Source organism: Oncorhynchus nerka, linkage group LG7 (assembly GCF_034236695.1).
Source record: "Oncorhynchus nerka isolate Pitt River linkage group LG7, Oner_Uvic_2.0, whole genome shotgun sequence".
Classification (NCBI taxonomy): domain Eukaryota; kingdom Metazoa; phylum Chordata; class Actinopteri; order Salmoniformes; family Salmonidae; genus Oncorhynchus; species Oncorhynchus nerka.
In genome coordinates this window covers 57,632,617-57,658,305 of record NC_088402.1, presented here as the reverse complement: position 1 = coordinate 57,658,305, position 25,689 = coordinate 57,632,617, and the positions used below count along the sequence as shown (strand labels likewise).

At 43.8% G+C, this 25,689-nt stretch overlaps 2 protein-coding genes across 2 annotated transcripts in view; one reads left to right on the top strand and one right to left on the bottom strand.

The window, feature by feature from the left end:
* Positions 1-202: 202 nt before the first annotated feature.
* Positions 203-25,265, bottom strand: wrap73 (WD repeat containing, antisense to TP73). Its single transcript, XM_029664258.1, has 13 exons — positions 25,100-25,265; positions 24,343-24,438; positions 17,634-17,786; positions 17,081-17,197; positions 10,890-10,962; positions 10,172-10,275; positions 6,407-6,493; positions 6,191-6,325; positions 5,137-5,214; positions 2,415-2,520; positions 1,545-1,670; positions 1,129-1,320; positions 203-736 (listed from the first exon to the last, which is right to left on the bottom strand). The coding sequence occupies exons 2-13, from the start codon at positions 24,409-24,411 to the stop codon at positions 600-602; spliced, it is 1,377 nt and encodes a 458-aa protein (XP_029520118.1). The 5' UTR covers positions 24,412-24,438; positions 25,100-25,265; the 3' UTR covers positions 203-599.
* Positions 17,194-25,689, top strand: part of tp73 (tumor protein p73) — a 46,701-nt gene continuing 38,205 nt past the window's right edge. Inside the window, exon 1 of the mRNA XM_029664255.2 lies at positions 17,194-17,327. Within this exon, the coding sequence (XP_029520115.2) occupies positions 17,296-17,327 (32 nt within the window). The 5' untranslated portion in view covers positions 17,194-17,295. The remainder of the gene's footprint in view (positions 17,328-25,689) is intronic.

The following is a 25,689-nucleotide window of genomic DNA, read 5'->3' as shown; positions in this document are numbered from 1 at the left end:
ATAGCACTGAACTTTGGCAATATGGATGAATCGAGCCCTAAAGCTTTTTGGTTTTTAACAATACAGCCAGCCACATCAACACTCCCCCTAATCTGTGCCTGAGGAACTCAGCACTATGTTTTCACCCTTTTCCATTCTCGTCCACAGCAGAACATTCCAACTGTTTGAGGCCTTCGGAGTGTGAATCAAACATCTAAACGGGTATTATTAGCAAACTTTATTACAAAATAATTGTTACCTCTAGACTTTACATTTTTACAAACACAATACTTCAAATAATTAAATGACAAGAGACTTGACAAATGCACTTTGTAAACATCTCTTAAATACTACAGGAACTTGGACCTCAACTACACCTGCCCTATATTGTGATCCTCCCCTAAATAAGTCGAACGTTACCTGCAGGGATGGCTGACACTGACCAGTGCAAGTACACATGACCACAGTTTAATGGCCATAGAGTTGACTGTCAGAGCAGCACTTTGGAATTCTTCTGGTCATGTGCAGACCACAGCCCTGATTGAGTATGGGATCAGACAGTCTTTGGAGTACTAATCTTAATGCTCTGGCCCCCATAGGAGAGAGTACGTGGGGTTCTCTCACTTGACGACGTCGTCGTCCTCCTCCTCCTCCTCTTCCCCGACCTCCATGTAGCACAGACACAGTTGCTCTTTCCCCAACAGAATCAAGGAGTCTCCACTGCAGTGCCAAGTCACTGACTGCACCTGGAAACCACCTAGGAAGGAGGGACACACGAGGCGTTAAGGACCTCCACCTACTGCTCACATATGCCAAGCTGAAGTGTCCCTACCAGTGTACTGTTCCTCCATTTCAGTGTTGCCCCATACCTCTTTGAGTACCCCCAGCTCTTCCACTCAGTTGTTCTAGCGGAGTACTTGATTTAACTTGGTTTGGGAAACAGTCCTATTTCTATTACTGTGGAGTTTGCAGTGACCTGATGAACATCCATTTGGAATGTAAATATTGTTAACCAATAAAAGTACACAGAGCATTTGACTGTGCTTGACTACTTCTTTTACAGTTTTATTACAACCCCTGATAAGTGATGTGTGTTTGACTTCACATGCTATGAGGTTTGTGGTGACGGCCGGGTTAGAGCTACAGCACCTTCAGCAGGGACCTGGACAGAGACGCAGCCTGCGGGGGACCAGAGGTAGAGCTTGGCGTTGCCGGTGCAGAGGGCCAGACGGGGCCGACGGGGGTCCCACTGGAAGCAGCGCACGGCCGACGTCTGCTCCAGAACAGCCAGGAGCCCCAGCCTCTGCATGTCCCATACCCACACCACGCAGGCCATGTTGTCTATAGGGATAGACACACAAACCCTAGTCAGCACCATCATTGCCACCATACAATTAAATGGGACTAGTAATTCTGTGACAGCCACCAAATGCTATACAAACTATTCAGAAAATGATTGACATCCTCTAACCCTGGTTGGTAAAGGATCATTTTGTGAGTGTGGGTCTGCAGGGTTTACACCTATGGCTAGTAGAGCAACGTTACAGTGTGAATCTGTCCCTTACCATTCTTCGTGGCCAGGTAGCGGTTGTCCGAGCTGAATGCCATGGAGGAGACCCCAACTTTAGGGTTGGCACGGTCCAGGTCAGGTTTGACCACAGGTACCTGGACTGGCAATGGGCAGATCTCATCTACAACCGAGGGATGCGCCACAGAAGCAGGATCAATAAGTCAGACAATTTTGACAGTGATATAGCCTCTGTGATAAAACCTTATTTTCCTGTGTACTAATAAAAATTATGCTGAATATGGGTTATTATACCATCTCAATTTCATCTATTCCAAATTGAATATTTTCTTAGGCTATAATTATTTTCATACGGTTGGGGTTTAATGAAAGAGTTATAGCTAAGAAAGTTGCATATTTAATTAAATATACACTCCTGTTGGCTAATATCCACTGCCAGGTGTGGCGTGATGTGTTGTGCTTACATTTGCTCTGTGTGTTGAAGAGGGTGCTGCCCATAGTGATGTGTTGTGCTTACATTTGCTCTGTGTGTTGAAGAGGGTGCTGCCCATAGTGATGTGGTGTGCTTACATTTGCTCTGTGTGTTGAAGAGGGTGCTGCCCATAGTGATGTGGTGTGCTTACATTTTCTCTGTGTGTTGAAGAGGGTGCTGTGCTTACATTTGCTCTGTGTGTTGAAGAGGGTGCTGCCCATAGTGATGTGGTGTGCTTACATTTGCTCTGTGTGTTGAAGAGGGTGCTGTGCTTACATTTGCTCTGTGTGTTGAAGAGGGTGCTGCCCATAGTGATGTGGTGTGCTTACATTTGCTCTGTGTGTTGAAGAGGGTGCTGCCCATAGTGATGTGTTGTGCTTACATTTGCTCTGTGTGTTGAAGAGGGTGCTGCCCATAGTGATGTGGTGTGCTTACATTTGCTCTGTGTGTTGAAGAGGGTGCTGCCCATAGTGATGTGTTGCTGAATGGACAGGTCTGCACTCCCCACCACCGGCTTCCTCTCCACCTCCTTGTAGACCACCTGACAACACAAGCTCCAGTCAGTCACCTGGCATGGTCAACACTTCCTCAGCAACACCCAAGCATTAAAGTGCCCAGTTAGGTAAATAATGGTCCTTTCGCAGCACTTGCTCACAATTAAAAGCATTGTGTTTCAAGCAATTACATATAAAGCAGTAGAGGGAGACATGAAATGGAGTGTGAGTATTGTAGCAGAGGGGACAGTGATACAGTCCCAAAATCATTTGCATGGCAGAAAGTAAATACAACTTCCAAAATACAACGGGACAGCCGAGTGCTGAAGCACACATCTGTCCTAGGTGAAAGCCACAATACCTTATTGATGTCACGCACTTGTTAAATCCACTTCAGAGTAGGTGAAGGGGAGACAGGTTAAAGAAGGATTTTTAAGCCTCGAGACAATTCAGACATGGATTTTGCCTGTGTGCGCGCCATTCAGAGAGTGAATAGGCAAGACAATTTTTTAAGTGCCTTTGAACGTGATATGGTAGGTGAAAGGCGCCCTGGTTTGTGTCAAGAACTGCAACGCTGCTGGGTTTTTCATGTTCATGTTTTTCAAGTTGTGTTTCCCAACATGGATTAACTTGACACATCCCTTCAGCCGTGGTATATTGCCATATATCACAAACCCCTGAGGTGCCTTATTGCTACATAAACTGGTTACCAACGTAATTAGAGCAGTAAAAATAAACGTTTTGCATTACCCGTGGTATACAGTCTGATATACCACAGCTTTAAGCCAAATCAGCAATCAGGGCTCAAACCCCCCAGTTTATAAATCTATTTAACTGCAACTGGTCTTGCTTGTGAGCAGTTCAATCAACAAACATATTAGTGGAGATCAAGAAGAAGAATGGAGGAAGGACAGGGGGGGGGAACAGAGGGTTAAGAACAATTGACGAAGAGTAGTAGAGTGTAAGGGCATACTAGTGAAAGTAGTATGGACCCCTTAACCCCTACCCCTCAGCACGTTAGGTCGTCACATACAGTGGGGCAAAAAAGTATTTAGTCAGCCACCAATTGTGCAAGTTCTCCCACTTAAAAAAGATGAGGCCTGTAATTTTCATCATAGGTACACTTCAACTATGACAGACAAAATGAGAAAAAGAAATCCAGAAAATCACATTGTAGGATTTTTAATGAATTTATTTGCAAATTATGGTGGACAATAAGTATTTGGTCAATAACAAAAGTTTCTCAATACTTTGTTATATACCCTTTGTTGGCAATGACAGAGGTCAATCGTTTTCTGTGAGTCTTCACAAGATTTTCACACACTGTTGCTGGTATTTTGGCCCATTCCTCCATGCAGATCTCCTCTAGAGCAGTGATGTTTTGGGGCTGTTGCAGGGCAACACAGACTTTCAACTCCCTCCACAGATTTTCTATGGGGTTGAGATCTGGAGACTGGCTAGGCCACTCCAGGACCTTGAAATGCTTCTTACGAAACCACTCCTTCATTGCCCGGGCGGTGTGTTTGGGATCATTGTCATGCTGAAAGACCCAGCCACGTTTCATCTTCAATGCCCTTGCTGATGGAAGGAGGTTTTCACTCAAAATCTCACGATACATGGCCCCATTCATTCTTTCCTTTACACGGATCAGTCGTCCTGGTCCCTTTGCAGAAAAACAGCCCCAAAGCATGATGTTTCCACCCCCATGCTTCACAGTAGGTATGGTGTTCTTTGGATGCAACTCAGCATTCTTTGTCCTCCAAACACGACGAGTTGAGTTTTTACCAAAAAGTTATATTTTGGTTTCATCTGACCATATGACATTCTCCCAATCTTCTTCTGGATCATCCAAATGCTCTCTAGCAAACTTCAGACGGGCCTGGACATGTACTGGCTTAAGCAGGGGGACACGTCTGGCACTGCAGGATTTGAGTCCCTGGCGGCGTAGTGTATTACTGATGGCAGGCTTTGTTACTTTGGTCCCAGCTCTCTGCAGGTCATTCACTAGGTCCCCCCGTGTGGTTCTGGGATTTTTGCTCACCGTTCTTGTGATCATTTTGACCCCACGGGGTGAGATCTTGCGTGGAGCCCCAGATCGAGAGAGATTATCAGTGATCTTGTATGTCTTCCATTTCCTAATAATTGCTCCCACATTTGATTTCTTCAAACCAAGCTGCTTACCTATTGCAGATTCAGTCTTCCCAGCCTGGTGCAGGTCTACAATTTTGTTTCTGGTGTCCTTTGACAGCTCTTTGGTCTTGGCCATAGTGGAGTTTGGAGTGTGACTGTTTGAGGTTGTGGACAGGTGTCTTTTATACTGATAATACGTTCAAACAGGTGCCATTAATACAGGTAACGAGTGGAGGACAGAGGAGCCTCTTAAAGAAGAAGTTACAGGTCTGTGAGAGCCAGAAATCTTGCTTGTTTGTAGGTGAACAAATACTTATTTAACACCATAATTTGCTAATAAATTCATTAAAAATCCTACAATGTGATTTTCTGGATTCTTTTTCCTCATTTTGTCTGTCATAGTTGAAGTGTACCTATGATGAAAATTACAGGCCTCATCTTTTTTAAGTGGGAGAACTTGCGCAATTGGTGGCTGACTAAATACTTTTTTGCCCCACTATAACTGACATGTACTCATTGGAAAGAGTACTCACAGCTTTAGTATTGTTGATGGTGGCTGGGTGGTCAAACTCAGTCACTTTCTTCCAGGTGATGTGGTTTAGGATCCGGACCTGATCAAAACCATCAGGTAAAGCCCACATCAGTCATACCACCAACCCCATGTCCCTATAGTCTAAAATAGCTTCAACTCATTATATTATTTTTACATGACTATGGGATGATATTCCAGACACAAAATGCATTCTCCATGGAAAGTGCTTTCATTACAGGACTACGCCTAATCTGTGTCTGGGAAACCAGCCCCAAATGTTTGGAATGCGACTTGACCAATAAATCACTTCTCTGTAAAGGCCTACGCACGATAGTAGATAAGAGTTTCAGGAACCACATCAATATAATCTGCACCCGCGTTAATTTTGCCAGCTATTTTAGATTTAGTCTTAAAATATATTTCAGTTATCAGTCACATATGTATTGGATAAAATGCACTGACTAACTACAACTTTCTGCTTCCCTTGTGTGCAGATAGCCTTGTCCAACTAAGCCCACTATCCCCTCGTATACTTTAGCTGTCAACATTGCTATTGTGGCAGATTTTAGCCAATACCAGGAATAATAAACCATATGGCTATAAAGCCTTGGCTACAGGTTCAACAATTCAGAGCTCTGATTTTCTCCCCATCATAACTGCCGGAGGGGGTAAATAAGTGATTTCCCTGAAAAGGGGACAAGACGAGCTTTCCAACAATGCCAGAAGTATTATGTCAGAAAAAAGCAAATCGCATTTGTGGAACCGCAAGAATGGCAACATAGATGAATTACAGCACACATGAATGACCATTAGGCTCATGTGGAATTCTCATCTAGTTACATTTTCAACAACTAAAATGAAGTAATTTGTAATGTCCCCCCCCCCCCCCAAGGCATTTCTCGTTATCGTCACTCGCTTTCATCAAGAAAAATAGGTCATTGACCAAATTTAATTATTGTTGAAGAAATTAACACGGATCTACACAGGTTGCACAGAATGCGTGTATCTGGAAGCCACCGTAAGCCTATAGAAAGAGAAGGAGACAGAGCGCAGACCTTTCCATCATAGCTGCCGATGGCCAGGAACTGGCTGCTGGGACTCCAGGCCAGAGACTTGATGCCCAGCGACCACTCATACGCACTGAAGGTGGACAGCAGCCGGCCGTCCAGCGAATACAGCAGCACCTTGTACTGGGGAGAGAGCACACACACACACTCTCTCAGGGTTCCCACTTTGTCAACATATTGTCAACTCATTTTACAATGGCTTACCTCCAAACAGCTGTCCCATACAGCCAGAACACAGCCGTTAGGAGACCACTCCACCCCCGCCAAGTCCTGGGTCTCTGTTTCAAAGTGCTTTGAAAGGTAGACAGGGGAGGTCAAACAAGAGGATACAGACAATTAGCAGAAAAAAGACAGGGACAAACTGCGCATCTGTACAGGTGCATCGGTTGTTTGGGTCCCACTTTACAATGTGTCAAAATGTACAAAACATTAGGAACATGAGCTCTTTCCATGACAGAATGACCAGGTGAAAGCTTTGATCCCTTATTGATGTCACTTCAAATCAATGTAGATGAAGGGGAGGAGACCGTTTTAAAGGATTTTAAGCCTTGAGACATGGATTGTGTATGTGTGCCATTCAGGGGGTGAATGGGCAAGAACATATTTAAGCGAACTGGGTATGGTAGTAGGTGCCAGGGCGCACCAGTTTGCGTGTCAAGAAATGCAACGTTGCTGGGTTTTTCACACTCAGTTTCCAGCGTGCAAGAATGGTCCACCACACAAAGGACACCCAGCAAACTTGACAGAACTGTGGGAAGCATTGGAGTTAACATGGGCCAGCATCCCTGTGGAACGCTTGACACCTTTGTCAAGTCCATGCCCCGATGAATTGAAAGCGTTCCTAATGTTTTGTAAACTCAGCAAAAAAAGAAAACGTCCTCACTGTCAACTGCGTTTATTTTCAGCTAACTTAACGTGTAAATATTTGTATGAACATAAGTTCAACAACTGAGACAAACTGAACAAGTTCCACAGACATGTGACTAACAGAAATTTAATAATGTGTCCCTGAACAAGGGGGGGGGGGGGCAAAATCAAAAGTAAGTCAGTATCTGGTGTGGCCACCAGCTGCATTAAGTACTGCAGTAATTCTCCTCCTCATGGACTGCACCAGATTTGCTCCAAGGCACCTGCAAGTTCCCGGACATTTCTGGGGGGGGGGGGGGTGGCCCTAGCCCCCACCCTCCGATCCAACAGGTCCCAGACGTGCTCAATGGGATTGAGATCCGGGCTCGTCGCTGGCCATGGCAGGACACTGACATTCCTGTCTTGCAGGAAATCAGCCATACTGCTCGTTCTGTGCGTGGTGGCATTGTCATGCTGGAGGTTCATGTCAGGATGAGCCTGTAGGAAGGGTACCACATGAGGGAGGAGGATGTCTTTCCTGTAACGCACATCGTTGAGATTGCTTGCAATGACAACAAGCTCAGTCCGATGATGCTGTGACACACCGCCCCAGACCATAACGGACCCTTCACCTCCAAATCGATCCCGCTCCATAGTACAGGCCTCGGTGTAACGCTAATTCCTTCGACGATAAACACAAATCCGGCCATCACCTCTGGTGAGACAAAACAGTGACTAGTCAGTGAAGAGCACTTTTTGGAAGTCCTGTCTGGTCCAGCGACGGTGGGTTTGTGCCCATAGGCGACGTTGTTGCCGGTGATGTCTGGTGAGGACCTGCCTTACAACAGGCCTACAAGCCCTCAGTCCAGCCTCTCTAAGCCTATTGCGGACAGTCTGAGCACTGATGGAGGGATTGTGCGTTCCTGGTGTAACTCGGGCAGTTGCTGTTGCCATCCTGTACCTGTCCTGCAGGTGTGATGTTCAGATGTACCGATCCTGTGCAGGTGTTGTTACACGTGGTTTGCCACTGCGAGGACGATCAGCTGTCCATCCCGTATCCCTGTCTTAGGCATCTCACAGTATGGACATTGCAATTTATTGCCCTGGCCACATCTGCAGTCCTCTTTTTTTATTTCACCTTTATTTAACCAGGTAGGCAAGTTGAGAACAAGTTCTCATTTACAATTGCGACCTGGCCAAGATAAAGCAAAGCAGTTCGACACATACAACGACAGAGTTACACATGGAGTAAAACAAACATACAGTCAATAATACAGTATAAACAAGTCTATATACGATGTGAGCAAATGAGGTGAGATAAGGGAGGTAAAGGCAAAAAAAAAGGCCATGGTGGCAAAGTAAATACAATATAGCAAGTAAAACACTGGAATGGTTGATTTGCAGTGGAAGAATGTGCAGGGTAGAAATAAAAATAATTGGGCGCAAAGGAGCAAAATAAATAAATAAGATGGGGAAAGAGGTAGTTGTTTGGGCTAAATTATAGGTGGGATATGTACAGGTGCAGTAATATGTGAGCTTCTCTGACAGTTGGTGCTTAAAAGGTAGTGAGGGAGATAAGTGTTTCCAGTTTCAGAGATTTTTGTAGTTTGTTCCAGTCATTGGCAGCAGAGAACTGGAAGGAGAGGCGGCCAAAGAAATAATTGGTTTGGGGGAGACCAGAGAGATATACCTGCTGGAGCGCGTGCTACAGGTGGGTGATGCTATGGTGACCAGCGAGCTGAGATAAGGGGGACTTTACCTAGCAGGGTCTTGTAGATGACATGGAGCCATTGGGTTTGGTGACGAGTATGAAGCGAGGGCCAGCCAAAGAGAGCGTACAGGTCGCAATGGTGGATAGTCTATTGGGCTTTGGTGACAAAACGGATTGCACTGTGATAGACTGCATCCAATTTGTTGAGTAGGGTATTGGAGGCCATTTTGTAAATGACATCGCCGAAGTCAAGGGTTGGTAGGATGGTCAGCTTTACAAGGGTATGTTTGGCAGCATGAGTGAAGGATGCTTTGTTGCGAAATAGGAAGTCAATTTTAGATTTAACTTTGGATTGGAGATGTTTGATGTGGGTCTGGAAGGAGAGTTTACAGTCTAACCAGACGCCTAGGTATTTGTAGTTGTCCACGTATTCTAAGTCAGAGCCGTCCAGAGTAGTGATGTTGGACAGGGGGGCAGGTGCAGGCAGCCATCGGTTGAAGAGCATGCATTTAGTTTTACTTGTATTTAAGAGCAATTGGAGACCACGGAAGGAGAGTTGTATAGCATTGAATCTTGCCTGGCGGGTTGTTAACACAGTGACCAAAGAAGGGCCAGAAGTATACAGAATGGTGTCGTCTGCGTAGAGGTGGATCAGAGACTCACCAGCAGCAAGAGCGACATCATTGATGTAATACAGAAAAGAGAGTCGGTCCAAGAATTGAACCCTGTGGCACCCCCATAGACTGCCAGAGGTCCGGACAGCAGACCCTCCGATTTGACACACTGAACTCTATCAGAGAAGTAGTTGGTAAACCAGGCGAGGCAATAATTTGAGAAACCAAGGCTGTCGAGTCTGCCGATGAGTATGTGGTGATTGACAGAGTCGAAAGCCTTGGCCAGATCAATGAATACAGCTGCACAGTAATGTTTCTTATCGATGGCGGTTAAGATATCAATTAGGACCTTGAGCGTGGCTGAGGTGCACCCATGACCAGCTCTCATGCCTCCTTGCAGCATGCCTGAGGCACGTTCACGCAGATGAGCAGAGACCCTGGGCATCTTTCTTATGGTGGTTTTCAGAGAGAGTAGAAAGGCCTCTTTAGTGTCCTAAGTTTTCATAACTGTGACCTTAATTGCCTACTGTCTGTAAGCTGTTAGTGTCTTAACGACCGTTCCACAGGTGCACGTTCATTAACTGTTTATGGTTCATTGAACAAGCATGGGAAACAGTGTTTAAAAACCTTTACAATGAAGATCTGTGAAGTTATTTGGATTTTTACGAATTATCTTGAAAGACAGGGTCCTGAAAAAGGGACATTTCTTTTTTTTTTGCTGAGTTTATCAAACTAAAATGTAAATCCACAAACTTTTTTTGGGACACTCCCGTGGTGGGAGCTCTGAGTGGCACTCACCCTCAGTAGGTGCCAGTCGTCACACACAAACACGCTAACGTAGTCTCTGCAGTCGCGGCGCTCCGCTAGGGCCATGTAGCAGCCGTCCCTGCTGAAGTCTATCCCTGGAACCACAGACCAGGGGGGAAACAATGCACAGGAAACGCCATTTAACATAGTCAAAATCTTTCCCCACACAAGCACACCTGACTCAACTACTCATCATCTAGTCCTTGTACAAAGACAATGTTGGGATAGAGGACAATTTGCAGATGCAAAAGTGATATGCTTTAGACCTACATTATGTTCATCTAGGTGACACGTGTCCAAAATGATTTGTGGTCATTTAGTCGTCATGTTAACCTATAGCGTTGCTGTGGTGTACAGCACAGTCTATCGAGTGTAACTATCAAGAGGCCTTCAGCGGCAAGTGGTTGGCATTGCTGGATTATTTATACGGTGGATCCAACGGTGCTTGGGTCACGTGGTGGTGGTGTGTGAACCTTTGGGTAGTGGTTGGAGCCCAAGACAATAACTCCACTGGCTGCTGACAAACAGGTTATGGCGAGCATGCACCATTTACTGAAGAGGGCTCCAGCTGTCAGCAGATGGCCCATAGGCCCTAAGGTCAAGGGACAGGGAGGGACGCAATTCACCAGCCCATGTGTCAAGCCAGTCAGTGTGGCCCTGTCCCCAAGTCCTCTCGCTGAAAAACACATACACACACTCACGTACTTACCCTTCTGACATGCCTTGGGGTACTTGATGTAAGATACGGCTTTGGTGCACAAGGACCAGACGGTAACTCTCAGCTGTCCAAAAAAAAAAGAAACAAAAATGTAACAAACTACACCTCATCTCCCAGTGAAAGGTTAGCTAGCACAGGGGAATAGCCTACAAAGACTCATCCGTCCAAAAACAGACATCTTTGATCCGCAATGAATTATTTTGAATGTCTAGGCCCGTTTAATAAAGCAAACCGCGTCGCCGTTTGCACCCCATGCCCGCTCTTCATTGGCAACATGGCCTCTTCCTCTGTAAGAGGAGCTGGATGGAGGCTTTAATGTGGTAAGTGTGGAGCTCAGAGCAGGGCGTCAACAACAGCCGCCTATTAATAAGAGCTCAGTCAACTCTTCGACTAATGAGACCGCTGAGAGCTCCTCGCTATCCCTGCCACTCCGTCCGTTTAGGTTTTATACCAAACGCAGCAGTCACCCCGTTCGGCTTCAACACAGCTCCTGGGGGACTCCGTGTCTGTCTGCGGAAGAGATCCACAAGGGTCTTCGTGATGGATAAGACTAAGAAGAGCGGTTGTGCTGAATGGTTAAACCACTCACAAGTTCTAAATCTAAAACACTACAATAATGAAATCTCTAGCCTATCCATTAATAACAGCAGTTAAGTACAAGTACGACCCTTATCGGTTACCAGCAGAACTGGACAATAGAAACAAGGCCAATGCCAGCCTGTCTACCCGTAAAGATTCACGTCACCCCTGGCCCCCAAAAATCATCCGAGATGAGCTTTACACATCGCAGCACACAACCAGCAGGCGGACAGTAACACGCTGCATCTAGCCCTCCAAGAACCAAGACCAGCATGTGACAGGTCCTGCACTCCTAGTTTCTTCCTCGTTTAGTCGTGATCAGAAAAACAAAGGTGTTCAGGTAAAAACATTGAAACTACATATGCTTTGTTAAAAAGAACATAACTAGGTCTATACTGTAAGATGCACAATATAGTATTTGTTTTCAGCCTTGAGCGAGCCTAGTTATTGTTACTCCTAAAAGTAAAAGCCAGAACAGTAGTCATTCTACACCATCCAAATGACATTACGGCTATGTAGCCTACCACCACATGCATGTTATGGGTGTAAAATGCAAGGCCTACATATTTTCTTTTACAACCTAGTAAGCCAATATAAATGTGCATGCATACACTTCTCCGCACCCTGTCTTATCATACTTTGAATACTAAGCCTGTGCAAATGCTGGACTAAACTAGTCTCGGTGATCAGCCAAGACTGTTATGTGGCTTCATAACAATAAATAAGCTTGAGACAGAAGTGACAAAGTCGAGGGTCGTCAATTCAAGTGTGAACTGTAATCAAGACCCTCAGCCTCTGTGCGGCCTTGGTAGGCGGCGGCTTATATGGTGTGTATGTCAGAACTCACAACGACACTCCCAAAATTCCAATTAAAACTTAATTCAGGGTGCTCCCTTTGCCTACACTTACCTTCCTGTAAGAGAAGTGCAAACATCAAAAAACTACACAACTGTATGAAGAAGGAGATGAACTTTAAATAGATCTAGCATGGCATGATTTTCTAACTAGGGCTCACTTTCTCACTCAGGGGAGGAAGGCATTCAGGCAGGAGTCTGTCTGACCTACTGGCTGTTGCTTCCTGGGTAAGGGTCTAACTGACCAGGGCATGCTCCTGAGGTACCAAGACATCCAGCTGTGGCCTGTCATTACACCCCCCCCCCCCCCCCCACAGATCCATGGAAACCACCGTCAACACAGCTCAACACAGTTCTTCTTGGACAACTTGTACCCCACCACATTGACATGGGGGGACTGGGTTGGGAGATTGTCTGGGGGGGTGTAACTTTAAACTGGGAAGAGGGAGGGAGCGGCACATATGTAAAATAGGTGAGAAATGCTTCTCTGTGTTGCCTGGCATGCCAGTCTGGGGCACTGAAGCTGGTAAAACTACACCTTGGAAGCAAACTGGGAGCAGTAGACTGGCGTTTCAGTCTAGGACAGAGACAAGATGGTCCAAGAGCAAATAAAGCCGCTTCTGTTTAGCCATCAGAATAAAGGGACACAAATAATGCTTTGTATTGGCCTTCACAGCATGATCATCAGCTTTAGGCTTCTTTTCTAGGAAGTTTGCTACAGTGCATTCAGAAAGTATTCAGACCCCTTGACTTTTTCCACATTTTGTTTACATTACAGCCTTATTCTAAAATGGATTAAATAGTCCCCCCCCCCTCCTCAATCTACACACAATACCCCATAATGACAAAGCAAAAACAGGTTTAGAAAATGTTGCACATTTATTAAAAATAAAACTGAAATATCACATTTACAAAAGTATTCAGACCGTTTACTCAGTACTTTGTTGAAGCACCTTTTTGGTGGCGATTACAGCCTCAAGTCTTCTTGGGAATGACGCTACAAGCTTGGCACACCTGTATTTGGAGTTTCTTCCATTCTTCTCTGCAGATCCTCTCAAGCTCTGTTAGGTTGGATGGGGAGCATCGATGCACAGCTATTTTTAGGTCTCCCCAGAGATGTTCGAACGGCTGGGCCACTCAAGGACATTCAGAGACTTGTCCCGAAGCCACTTCTGCGTTGTCTTGGCTGTGTGCTTAGGGTCGTTGTCCCGTTGGAAGGTGAACCGTCGCCCCAGTTTGAGGTCCTGAGCGCTCTGGAGCAGGATCTCTGTACTTTGCGCCGTTCAGATTTCCCTCAATCCTGTCTAGTCTCCCAGTCCCTGCATCTGAAAAACATCCCCCCAACATGCTGCCACCACCATGCTTCACTGTAGGGATGGTACCAGGTTTCCTCCAGACCTGACACTTGGCATTCAGAACAAAGAGTTCAATCTTGGTTTATTCAGACCAGAGAATCTTGTTTCTCAAACTTCTTCAATTTAAGAGTGATAGAGGCCAGTGTTCTTGTGGACCTTCAATGCTGTAGAAATGTTTTGGTACCCTTCCCCAGATCTGTGCCTCAACACAATCCTGTCTCGGAGCTCTACGGACAATTCCTTTGAACTCATGGCTTGGTTTTTGCTCTGACATGCACTGTCAACTGTGGGACCTTACATAGACAGGTGTGTGCCTTTCCAAATCATGTCCAATCAATTTAATTTACCACAGCTGGACTCCAATCAAGTTGTAGAAACACCTCAAGGATGGTCAACGGAAGCAGGATGCACCGGAGCTCAATTTCAAGTCTCATAGCAAAGGGTCTGAATACTTACGTAAATAAGGTACGTTTATTTTTTAAATAAATTAGCAAAAACGTCAAAACCAGTTTTCGCTTTGTCATTATGCGGTAGTGTATAGATTGATGACGTGAAAAATGTATTTAATCCATTTTAGAATAAGGTTGTAACGTGGAAAAAGGGGTCTACATACTTACCGAATGCACTGTATAAGCAGGGAGGCCTTGTGTCGACGAGAAGACAGCACATTTTACAGAGTTTTAGCAGAGGTGCCTGCTAGGGAGTTGTGCTGACTAGCAGGGTGGATGGAGGGCCTAAACCGTGGCTACCAGCTCACAACAGTACTGGTTCACTTCCCATTGGAGGAATTAATTTGACTTTGTTTCATTTATCCTGTTTAAAGCTCTCCCACAGCCTTGTTCTAAACATAACCTCACAAGAGTTATGCCTCAAGCCCTCAACTTAACCCTAGAAAGAACAGGCCCACTGGGACAAGAAAGGCTACACTTGATAAACAGGACCAACTACACGGCAGAATCCCTGACAGCAAATCACAAATCCATCAGCTCCTCCTGTGGCAGCACTTTTTATATGCGAGAGAGAATTAGTGATGCTGCGACTCCTGCGAGGAATCTTTGCATAGGCCTATCTGTCAGCAATGGATAAGTCCATATGCATTCCCCATCAGAGACGGTCTCTCAACCCGATATAGACACATTTCTCCTGTTACAGCCTTATAATTCCCCCGTGGATTGGAGTGCGGTGTAGCCAGGCGTCAGTCTGGATGACTGATTGTCGATTGTCAGAGTAGAGCTGTGGCAGCTACTTGGGTTCACAGTTTCTCTGATAGCTAACGCTGCCAACATGCTACGCGCTAGCAGGGATCCCGTGCCGCCGGCCAGGCACGCAGCTAACCTGATCTCAACAATGCTTAAACCATTAGAGGTATACATGTTCGTGCCGGCCTTGAGTGGATGTCTTCCACACCGGTTTTACAGTTCGCTCAGCTGGTTTGTTGGATTAGCAGTGAATATGTGCAGCATAGTGCCAGTGGAGAGAATCAGGAGTGGGAATTCAAACATGTATGGCTTTTTGATTCGAACATACAATGAGGGTAAAAGTCATTTTACAAACACCTATTTGAATGACATCGGGCCTATCCATGAAGCTAGTCCTAATTACCAATGTTAAGTCACTTCTGAAGAGTGTAATACGATAGGCAACCCACTCAGACAGCCAAGAGACTCCAGGATGTCCTGCTAACTTGTAAGAACATGGAGAATGCAATAGACTAATCAACTTTCCAATTGTCCTTTATGTACAGTAGCGAGAGGCCGTAAGCTAAATCACATAACGCATGCAAGATATGGTGTAAGACAATTTTAGCATCAAAAAAGCTGCTTGTTAACCATTTGTACATGGACAAAAAGTGCAAAGCACAGTAAAGGGCTGGAGGTAAGATCAGATCTGGAGACTGGCTCACGCCGCGGCCTGCTGCTCCGGCGACTCTCCCACGCGAAATGGCATATCTACAGAGATGAACGTAAATCCAAACCCTCGTCTAGCACCATCAGCTGTTAACTGACAAATTGCATCCATGTATCAAAACAGTCAGTGGGGAGAAAAGAAAACACACAGTCACACACACAGTGGGTTCAACACACAGCAGCTGTCCCCTAACAAGTTAATATAGCATCTTGTTCATGAGCTCCCGGCTGAAACTGAGCCCTGATACGAACACCCGTCTGGCACAGCCATAATGAAATCTTTGTGGAGGGGTGAAGGTGAGGTCAGCAGCACTGGGCAGCGCGGGCGTAATCACCCCTAGACTTTTGGTAAACGGGCTTGGCACCCCAAATGTGAAAACAGGGGATCTTGCATGAGTTCTGAGCCATACAAGGCAACAAACAGGGGGGCTACTTGAACTTATCCAATAAGAAATGCACATTTAGTTGCAAAATGTATTTGTTTTACATCCTCCCCAAATCAACAACTGACAATTGTTCCCTTCTCAGAATTTAATGGAAAGAGCAGACAGACCCAGGAGCAGACAGACCTAGGAGACTCCATTCTATTCCTGTGTTTGTTGAAGAAGCAGACAGACAAAGCAGAAATGTCAGACACTTGCACTCCCTGCTCCCTCTCAAACCTCCAGACACAGTTGTGCCTGGGCCCCGGCACCTGTCAGTGAGTCTTGGAGTCGGGTTCGGGCGTCAGGCGAGCCCCGCCATGGCACGGTGCCCAAGTCGTAACCCAAACAGGCGGGGCGAGGACGAGTGCAGCCCACTCCCCCTTCTGATACCTAGGGACAAATATGCTCCCAACAAGCCAGACAACTGCACTTTCACCTACAGTCATTGCAGACGTGCAAAGCAAGCTGCGATGTCGTCACACCGACACTGGTTTGGTTCCAGCAAGCATGTTCATTCAAAGTCTAAACTAATCAGAAAGACGCTATAAATGTACTTTGCCATTTCTTATTAAGCAAAACTCACCACATTAAAAATGTCTAAGTGTGGCTGAATTTCCCAGCCTATTGGATGTGTGACAAAACACATTGGATGGATTGACATCTTCCAAGAATATAACATAAATATCTACAGCCCAATTCCGTTTCTCCCCCTGTACACTTCCACCATGGATTTCAAAGGGAGGGAATAGTGTACGGAACATGGTGAAAACCCACTTAAGCACAGACTTACACCTATCCAGTGCTTTTTAAATGCTTCAAAGGGAATGAACGAGAACACACTTCGGGGAGGAGAAATGAAATAGGACTCGGAAGGAACTTAATTCGTGTGTCGAGGATATGACAGAACACTAGCTGGAGTAACTGAAATCAGGCATACATTTGTCAGGTGGGGCAGGGTCTGGTGTCTGCTGTCTATTTTCAGGTCTCCTCCTTCATTATGGGCAGCAACAGTCGACACCAGACAGAAACACATAAACACACTCCTAGTGACTTCACACTTACATGGAACTCTGTGGTGTTGAGAATGTGACGTCCGTCTGGGCTCCAGCGCGAGGAGACTAGTCCTATCGAGCCCTCGTCAATCTTACAGTACCAGTCGGGCTGCTCTAGAGACCACACCTGAGAGGAGAGCGAGATTGTGAGAAGGACAACTACCTTTCCCTGAGCTCAACCTGTACTCAAACCTTTGACCACACCAAATCTGACCCAGAGACGAAATGAAAGACTGGAGATGGTTACCTCTGCAAAAGTAAGCGGTTCTTTTTGCACAGTGCATTTGATCTTAACACTGTCTCAAATGAGGGGTAATTTCCCTTTCATTACAAAATGGTCAGTAATTATCTACTTAAATTCCACTTTATCTATGCAAGTTGTTGATTTATATTTGTACACTTTATTCCCAGTTTAATTTCCCACATTCTGTATATTTAAGCATCCATCAACAGTCTGAACAAGCTAATTCAGCACCAAAAAATAAAAATAAAATACACCAACTGTCATTATTGGACAAATGAGATAAAAACAATATGCACTAGCCTAATAGAGGAGCGCATACCTGCACTAGTCCCCTCTTGTACATGGCACAGAGGATGAAGAGCGAGTCAGAGGACCACTCCATGTGGACTATCTGGTCCAGGCAAGTGTAAAGGTGTAAGATCTGTAGGGTGTTCACGTCACGCACCACCAGCCTGTACTGCACACACGTGGCCTGGGGGGGGGGGGGGGGCAGATGGAGAGAGACAGGCAGTGAGACAGTCAAGCAGAAAAAAGTTGTGTTCCGGCACATCTGTGTACTTTTGGACTTGTTAACTCCTCGGTTGTAAGACCATGAACGTCCATCTGCCATGCCTGTTGTCGATGTTTAAAAGTGCATATTTGAGTGCATAAGCACTGAAAACATTTATATGACTAGGGTACCTGTCATGCGGTGGCGGATTTAAATGCTACCAAATAAACCAAAATTCAGACATATTGTTGCATTTTTTTATGGTTTGTGCAAAATCATTAAGAAAAACATAAAACCAGTCTGCACAACACCAAGGTGAATGGGTTTAGTCTTGACTCTTGGTTGCCAGTTTTGGGGGGGGATGGGTAATGTAATGATGCTTGAGTACCAAATCAACACAAATTTGTTTCTATTTGTCTTTGTTACTTTTTGATATGAGTCTTATTTTCATATATATTTAAATAGTTTTAAATGGTATGATTATTTGTGCTGTTGCAAATGTCTGAATAAAAATTAGTTTGTGCTTTTTTGGGGGAGCATTCGGAAAGTATTAAGAACCCTTCTCCTTTTCCACACATAATACCCCATAATGACAAAGTGAAAACAGGTTTAGACATTTTTGAAAATGTATTAAATACAAACAGAATACCTTATTTACATAAGTATTTAGACCCATTGCTCAAAATTGAGCTCAGGTGCATCCTGTTTCCATTGATCATCCTTGAGATGTTTCTACAAGTTGAGACAGGACTGTGTCGAGGCACAGATCTGGGGAAGGGTACCAAAAAATGTATGCCGCATTGAAAGTCCCCAAGAACACATTCTTAAATGGAAGCAGTTTGGAACCACCAAGACTCTTCCTCGAGCTGGCGGCCCGGCCAAACTGAGCAAGCCGGGGAGAAGGGCCTTGGTCAGGTAGGTGACAAAGAACCCGATGGTCAATCTGACAGAGCTCCAGAGTTCCTCTGTGGAGATGGGAAAGCCTACCAGAAGGACAACCATCTCTGCAGCACTCCACCAATCAGGCCTTTATGGTAGAGTGGCCAGACAGAAGCCACTCCTCACTAAAAGGCATGACAGTCCGCTTGGAGTTTGCCAAAAGGCACCTAAAGGACGCTCAGACCATGAGAAACAAGATTCTCTGGTCTGATGAAACCAAGATTGAACACTTTGGCCTGAATGCCAAGTGTCACGTCTGCAGGAAACCCGGCACCATCCCTACATTGAAGCATGGTGGTGGCAGCATCATGCTGTGGGGATGTTTTTCAGTGGCAGGGACTGGGAGACTAGTCAGGATCGAGGAACGGAGCAAAGTACAGAGAGCTCCTTTATGAAAAGCGCTCTGGAGCAGGTTAGGACCTCAGACTGGGGGCGAAGGTTCACCTTCCAACAGGACAACGACCCTAAGCACACAGCCAAGACGACGCAGGAGTGACTTCGGGACAGGTCTCTGAATGTTCTTGAGTGGCCCACGGACGTGAACATCTCTGGAGAAACCTGAAAATAGATGTGCAGGGACACTCCGCATCCAACCTGACAGAGCTTGAGAGGATCTGCAGAGAATGGGAGAAACTCCCCAAATACAGGTGTGCCAAGCTTGTAGTGTCATACCGAGAAGACTCAAGGCTATTATCGCTTCAACAAAGTACTGAGTAAAGGGTCTGAATACTTACAGTACCAGTCAAACGTTTGAATGGGTGCGGGTGTCCAATGTTTCTTTTTCTTTTCTTTATTTTCATTCTTTCTCTATTTTCTACATTGTAGAATAATAGTGAAGACATGGAAACTATGAAATAACACAAGGAGTAATCAAAAAAGGGTTAAACAAATCAAAATATATTTTAGATTTGAGATTATTCAAAGTAGCCACCCTTTACCTGACAGCTTTGCCCACTCTTGACATTCTCTCAACCAGCTTGATGAGATATTCACCTGGAATGCATTTCAATTACTGGTGTGCCTTGTTAAAGTTACATTTGTGGAATTTCCTTCCTTGGAATGGGTTTGGGCCAATAAGTTGTGTTGTGACAAGGTAGGGGTGGTATACAGAAGATGGTCTTTTACCAAATAGGGCTAAGTCCATATTATGGCAAGAACAGCTCAAATAAGCAGAGTCATGACAGTCCATTACTTTAAGACATGAAGGTCAGTCAATCCGGAAAATTGCAAGAACTTTTAAAGTTTCTTCAAGTGCAGTCGGAAAAACCATGAAGCGCTATGATGAAACTGGCTCTCATGAGGACCACCACAGGAAAGTAAGACCCAGAGTTACCTCTGCTACAGAGGATAAGGTCATTAATGTTACCAGCCTCAGAAATTGCAGCACAAATAAATGCTTCACAGACACAACTGTTCAGAGGAGACTACATGAATAAGGCCATGGTCAAATTGCTGAAAAGAAACCACTCCTAAAAGGACACCAATAAGAAGAAGATTTAGAATTAGACCGGTGGAAATCTGTCCTTTGGTCTGATGAGTCCAAATTTGAGATCGGTTCCAACCGCCGTGACTGATACGCAGAGTAGGTGAACTAATGATCTCTGCATGTGTGGTTCCCACCGTGAAGCATGGAGGAGGCGGTGTAATGGCGTGTGGGTGCTTTGCTGGTGACACTGTTGGTGTTTTATTTAGAATTCAAGGCACACTAAACCAGCATGGCTACCACAGCATTATGCAGCGATACGCCATCCCATTTGGTTTGCGCTTAGTGGGACTATCATTTGTTTTTCACCAGGACAATAACCCAACACACCTCCAGGCTGTGTAAGGTCTATTTGATGACCTGGCCTCCAATAACCTCCACCCAATTGAGATGGTTTGGGATGAGTTGGACCGCAGAGTGAAGGAAAAGCAGCCAACAAGTGCCCAGCATATGTGGGAACTCCTTAAAGATAGTTGGAAAAGCATTCCAGGTGAAGCTGGTTGAGAGAATGCCAAGAGGGTGCAAAGCTGTCATCAAGGAAAAGGGTGGCTACTTTTTTGGTTAATATATGATTCCATATGTGTTATTTCATAGTTTTGATGTCTTCACTATTATTCTACAATGTAGAAAATAGTAAAAATAAAAACCCTTGAATGAGTAGGTGTCCACACTGGTACTGTACGTAAATGTGATATTTCCATTTTTATTTAATATATATAAAAATGTCTAAACATTTGTTTTTGCTTTGTTATTATGGGCTAGTGTGTAGATTGATGATGGGGAAAAAACGATTTAATCCATTTTAGAATAAGGTTGTATCATAATGTGGGAAAAGTCAAGGGGTCTGAATACTTTCAGAAGGTAATTTATAGGCATGTTGCTACAGTGCTTCAGGAAGTATTCACACCCCTTGATTTTTTTTTTTTTTTTACACGTTATGTTACAAAGTGGGATTCAAATTGATTTGTCTTTTGTCAATGATCCACAAACAATACTCTAATGTCAAAGTTGGGGACAAATTCTACCTTTATTAATTAAAATGCTAATATATTGATTAAATAAGTATTCAACCATTAGTCAATAAATGTTACAATCACCTTCGGCAGCGATTACAGCTGCAAGTGTGTTTGGGTAAGTCTAAGAGTTGTGCATACCTGGATTGTACAATATTTGCCCATTATTCTTTTTTTTATCTTCAAGCTCTGTATAGTTCATCTTTGATCATTGCTAGACACCCATTTTCATGTTTTGCCATAGATTCTCAAGCCGATTTAAGTCAAAACTGTAACTAGGCCAATCAGGAACATTCAATGTCATCTTGGAAAGCAACTCCAGTGTATAATTTGGCTTTGTGTTTTAGGTTATTGTCCTGCAAAAAGGTGAATTTGTCTCCCAGTATCTTTTAGAAAGCAGAATGAACCAGGTTCTCCTCTAGGATTTTGCCTGTGCTTAGATCTATTAAGTTTATTTTTTATCCTAAATAACTCCCTAGTCCTTGCCGATGACAAGCATACCCATAACATGATGCAGCCACCACTATGCTTGAAAATATGAAGAGTGGTACTCAGTGATGTCAGGACAAAACGTTAATTTCTTTGCAGTTATACTTTAGTGTCTTATTGCAAACATGATTCATAAAGAGCACATGTTCAAATTAACAAAAAGGAAGAGGCCCCTGCCCCACCTCCATCACTCTGGAAACTTCTCTCAAATCTAAGGATCCGAATCACACGGGTCATTAACGAGGTTTCCATCCACAGTTTGTATGCAAGTAAGTCATATGGTATAACAAAAAAAGCTGTGATCGAAACAGGAAGTTTCGTTACAATTGTATAAAAGCAGACAGATAATTTGTTCGTTCGACATGGTGGGATCTTTTGTGTCTAAAATGTATTATACGAGAAAGAGCAGTAGCCAAGACCTGAGTAGGCACATTCGCTATTTAACGCAACAGTTTGTGCCAAAAACAGGAGAGTTGAAAATGCGATAACGCACTGAACTTTAGATTTTTATTCGGTACATGAAAACGTATGCAAAAAAGTACATTGTGTGCACTACGTCATCACACTGATTTTTATCCACAACTAGTCCCTTTGGTGGAAACGCCACTCGTGGGAAAATGTGCATATTTTCTTTACGTGCATTTTAGAATATTTGCATGAAATTTGCAGACAATTTGATGGAAACCTAGCTATGTATACACATTCACGTTTCTTTCTTTACTCACCCTCTTCTGAACTCTCAACCAATTTGATCGAAATTATGTAGCCCATGTCTCTGCGTCATTCCTGAACTGCTGTGATTTGAACTATCGATCCAAAAATATAGCCTATATGAAGGGCCAGCTACAACCTTCTGTCTGTTGAAACAGATATTGCTGTAGCACAAGCAAGACAGTCTACACATTGCATTAGGGCAAAACAATTATTGTTGTGCGTGATGTAATCTTTACAATTTTGCTGCCATATAGCCAGTCTGCCTCCTGTTCAGACAATGTTTCCAATGATGAAGAAATGACATAAAATCGCTATTGACTGAGTGTCTTGCGACTTGATTGTTTGATATGCTGTGTAAGCTACATATAGCTTGCCTAAATAGCTGCATTTAACTCCTGAAAAAATAACATGAAATTGCTAGACCTCTATGTCATGCTTATGTTTGCAACAGCTTACTGTTACAATTAGCTACGTTTGATCGAACTGTTTTGTGTACAAGCGGCAGCAGAGTGACAGAGTGACTGAGCAATGAGCAGCAGCTGAAATGAGGTAGGTACACTAGTGGATCCTGCATGCCCAGAAATATCTGTATATTTAGCAACAGCAAGTCACTCCATAATAAAATATAAACATTTCCTATCTCTAGAGGTTAAATAAAAAAGGACTATGGTAAGTGCCAAATCAAGTAACGGGGTTGACGATTTCATCTTAAATCAGCCATAGATCCCATTGGATTTGGGGAATTGGAAGCTTATAGTGTGCAGGGAGGGACAATTGAATGCAAACATAATTTATAACATGAAACTTAAAACATTTAGAGCCCATCTATAGGTAAGAGTTTTCCACAGCACAACAGAAAATGGCCAAAAAGATTAGAACCAGTTCTGACAATTAGATGTTTGAAAAAATTACTCAAAAAGGAATATTTTCACCATATTAAAATGAAAGTTCATTTCACGTAACAGGGTTGGCTTTAAAATGAGGGACATGCATTATGTGATTAGATGAATCACTAATTACATTAAATAAATATTATAATTCAGAAATTACTCAAAGCAACAAAATAACTATGGATTTACAATGATGGTGAAAGCTTGGAGACATTCTGGGGTTAAGTGAATTAAAATCTTCCTAGAAGTCACAGAGGGACATGTCAAAATGTAGAATTCTGGCACTTTAGCAATTCTTTATTCATACCATAAATCAGATTTATTGAATTGTCCATGTGGTCTACATTAAAGGGAACTTCATTTAATATAACAAGCTTTTAAATTCTATATTGATGCACAATTTCTACGTAAAATATTAAAGGGATGCAAAAGGAACTAATTTCATGGAACTCAGCAGCCTTCAATTAATAAATCATTATGAGCTGGCAACCACACACACACACACACACATCCAGTGTGGCACCTTCTTGCTCCAACCTGTATACAGTATGTATCCGTTTTCGGTTGAATTTTGTGTACTATCTACATTGTTTACCATATATGCATAGTCACTTTAACTATACATTCATATACATACTACATCAATTGAGCTGTGCTTCCCGCACATTGGCTAACCGGGCTATCTGCATTGTGTCCCGCCACCTACCAACCCCTCTTTTACGCTATTGCTACTCTCTGTTCATCATATATGCATAGTCACTTTAACCATATCTACATGTACATAATACCTCAATCAGCCTGACTAACCGGTGTCTGTATGTAGCCTTGCTACTGTGTGTGTGTGTGTGTATATATATATATATATATATATATATGTCTTTTTACTGTTGTTTTATTTCTTGACTTACCTATTGTTAACCTAATACATTTTTTGCACCATTGGTTAGAGCCTGTAAGCAATAAACTTTGATTTGATTACTAAGTGTATATTGAAACAAATGATTGCTTACCAAATATTTTCCATCTGGTGAAACTCTGCACAGTTGGTTAGACTGTTTGAAGACCTCAGAGAAGTTCATCCCTGAACTTAACAAAATGACTGGTCACTGTAGAAAGGGGACATGATCATGTGATTAGTCAACAGTATACAACTCAAAAAAGCTAGCTACTCGCGGTGTGCGCCTAGTCTTGAGTTATTTGGTCAATAATAACCACAAGGTGGCGACTGAGACCGTGAATGTATTTCAAGCCAAAAACCATATGCCTTCTTTGGAAGTTAAGGCTAACTGTACAGTACTACTGTAGCTAACGTTTGCTAAAAATAAAGAAACCTATGCATCTAACTAGTAGTAGTGCGTGAACAAACAAGTCGGTAACGCGACTATTAACATACACATTGCATTGGTAGCACAGAAGAGTGTTATGGCTCTAATGGCAAGCGAGTAGGTTTAACAGATTAGCTAGCTAAATTAGCAAAGTAGCTACACCTGTTTGATGCCAGTTGAAATGGCTAGCTATTGACAATGAATCATTTGTTATTCCTACCAGTCGCGTAAACAAATCAGTAAATGTGAACCAATGACGAACGTCAGCTAACGTGTTTTTTGCATTCTAAGCAATCTGGCTCAAGTTAACAGTAGTGTTATCGTCAAGCTTACGTTAGCTAGCCTAGCTAGCTAGATACCGTAGTTCACTAATTCGTTCCACACATATAACGATATGTTTTATGTTTAGCGTGAAGTTTATCGTAAAGGTTGAGCGACTCACCGGTATCCAGGGTTTGTTGAAAACTTTCCTCGTTCACATGCTATCAAACAAGTGCATGACAACAATAACTGTCTGATACTTCTTTCGGTGCGATTGATTTACCTCACCTCTGGTACCGGATGAGCAGAGGTTGCACAAGAGTCTGGTCAAAGAGCAAACTACTCTGTCACCCGACGTGGTGAGCGCGCAAAATCAAACGCACTTGATATCAAGAGCGCCATCCAATCAGCATATGAAGACAGTTTTTCATTATGCCGGGAAATGTAGTTCAGCAGAGGTTACCTAGAGGGGATTCGATTATCTGTCCCGGGATATCCCGGTGTGAGGAGTTTTATTATGGTGAAAAGTGGGTGCATTCGTTTCGGAACCAGTTGCCGCGTTCAAAACAACTGAGAACTCGGAAATGTCAGACTTAAGTACATTCAAGACAACTGGGAACTCAGGAAAAAAAACTAGCTCAGACTGGGAAAAATCTCTTTGAACAGTCATCCAACTAGCATTTCCTAATTAAGAACTCGGGTCGCGTTTATTCGGGTAACTTGCCCCTGGAGGTGCCAGTTACTATTCAGGGGCAAAAAGTTTTCAATAGT

Coding starts and splice junctions, on each gene's coding strand:
- wrap73 (XM_029664258.1), bottom strand. CDS start 24,411: ATGAACTTCTCTGAGGTCTTCAAACAGTCTAACCAACTGTGCAGAGTT. Junction 17,787..24,342: donor CACCAGATGGAAAATATTTG/GTAAGCAATCAT, acceptor CCCCCCCCCCAG/GCCACGTGTGTGCAGTACAG. Junction 6,494..10,171: donor ACGACTGGCACCTACTGAGG/GTGAGTGCCACT, acceptor TACCTTTCAAAG/CACTTTGAAACAGAGACCCA.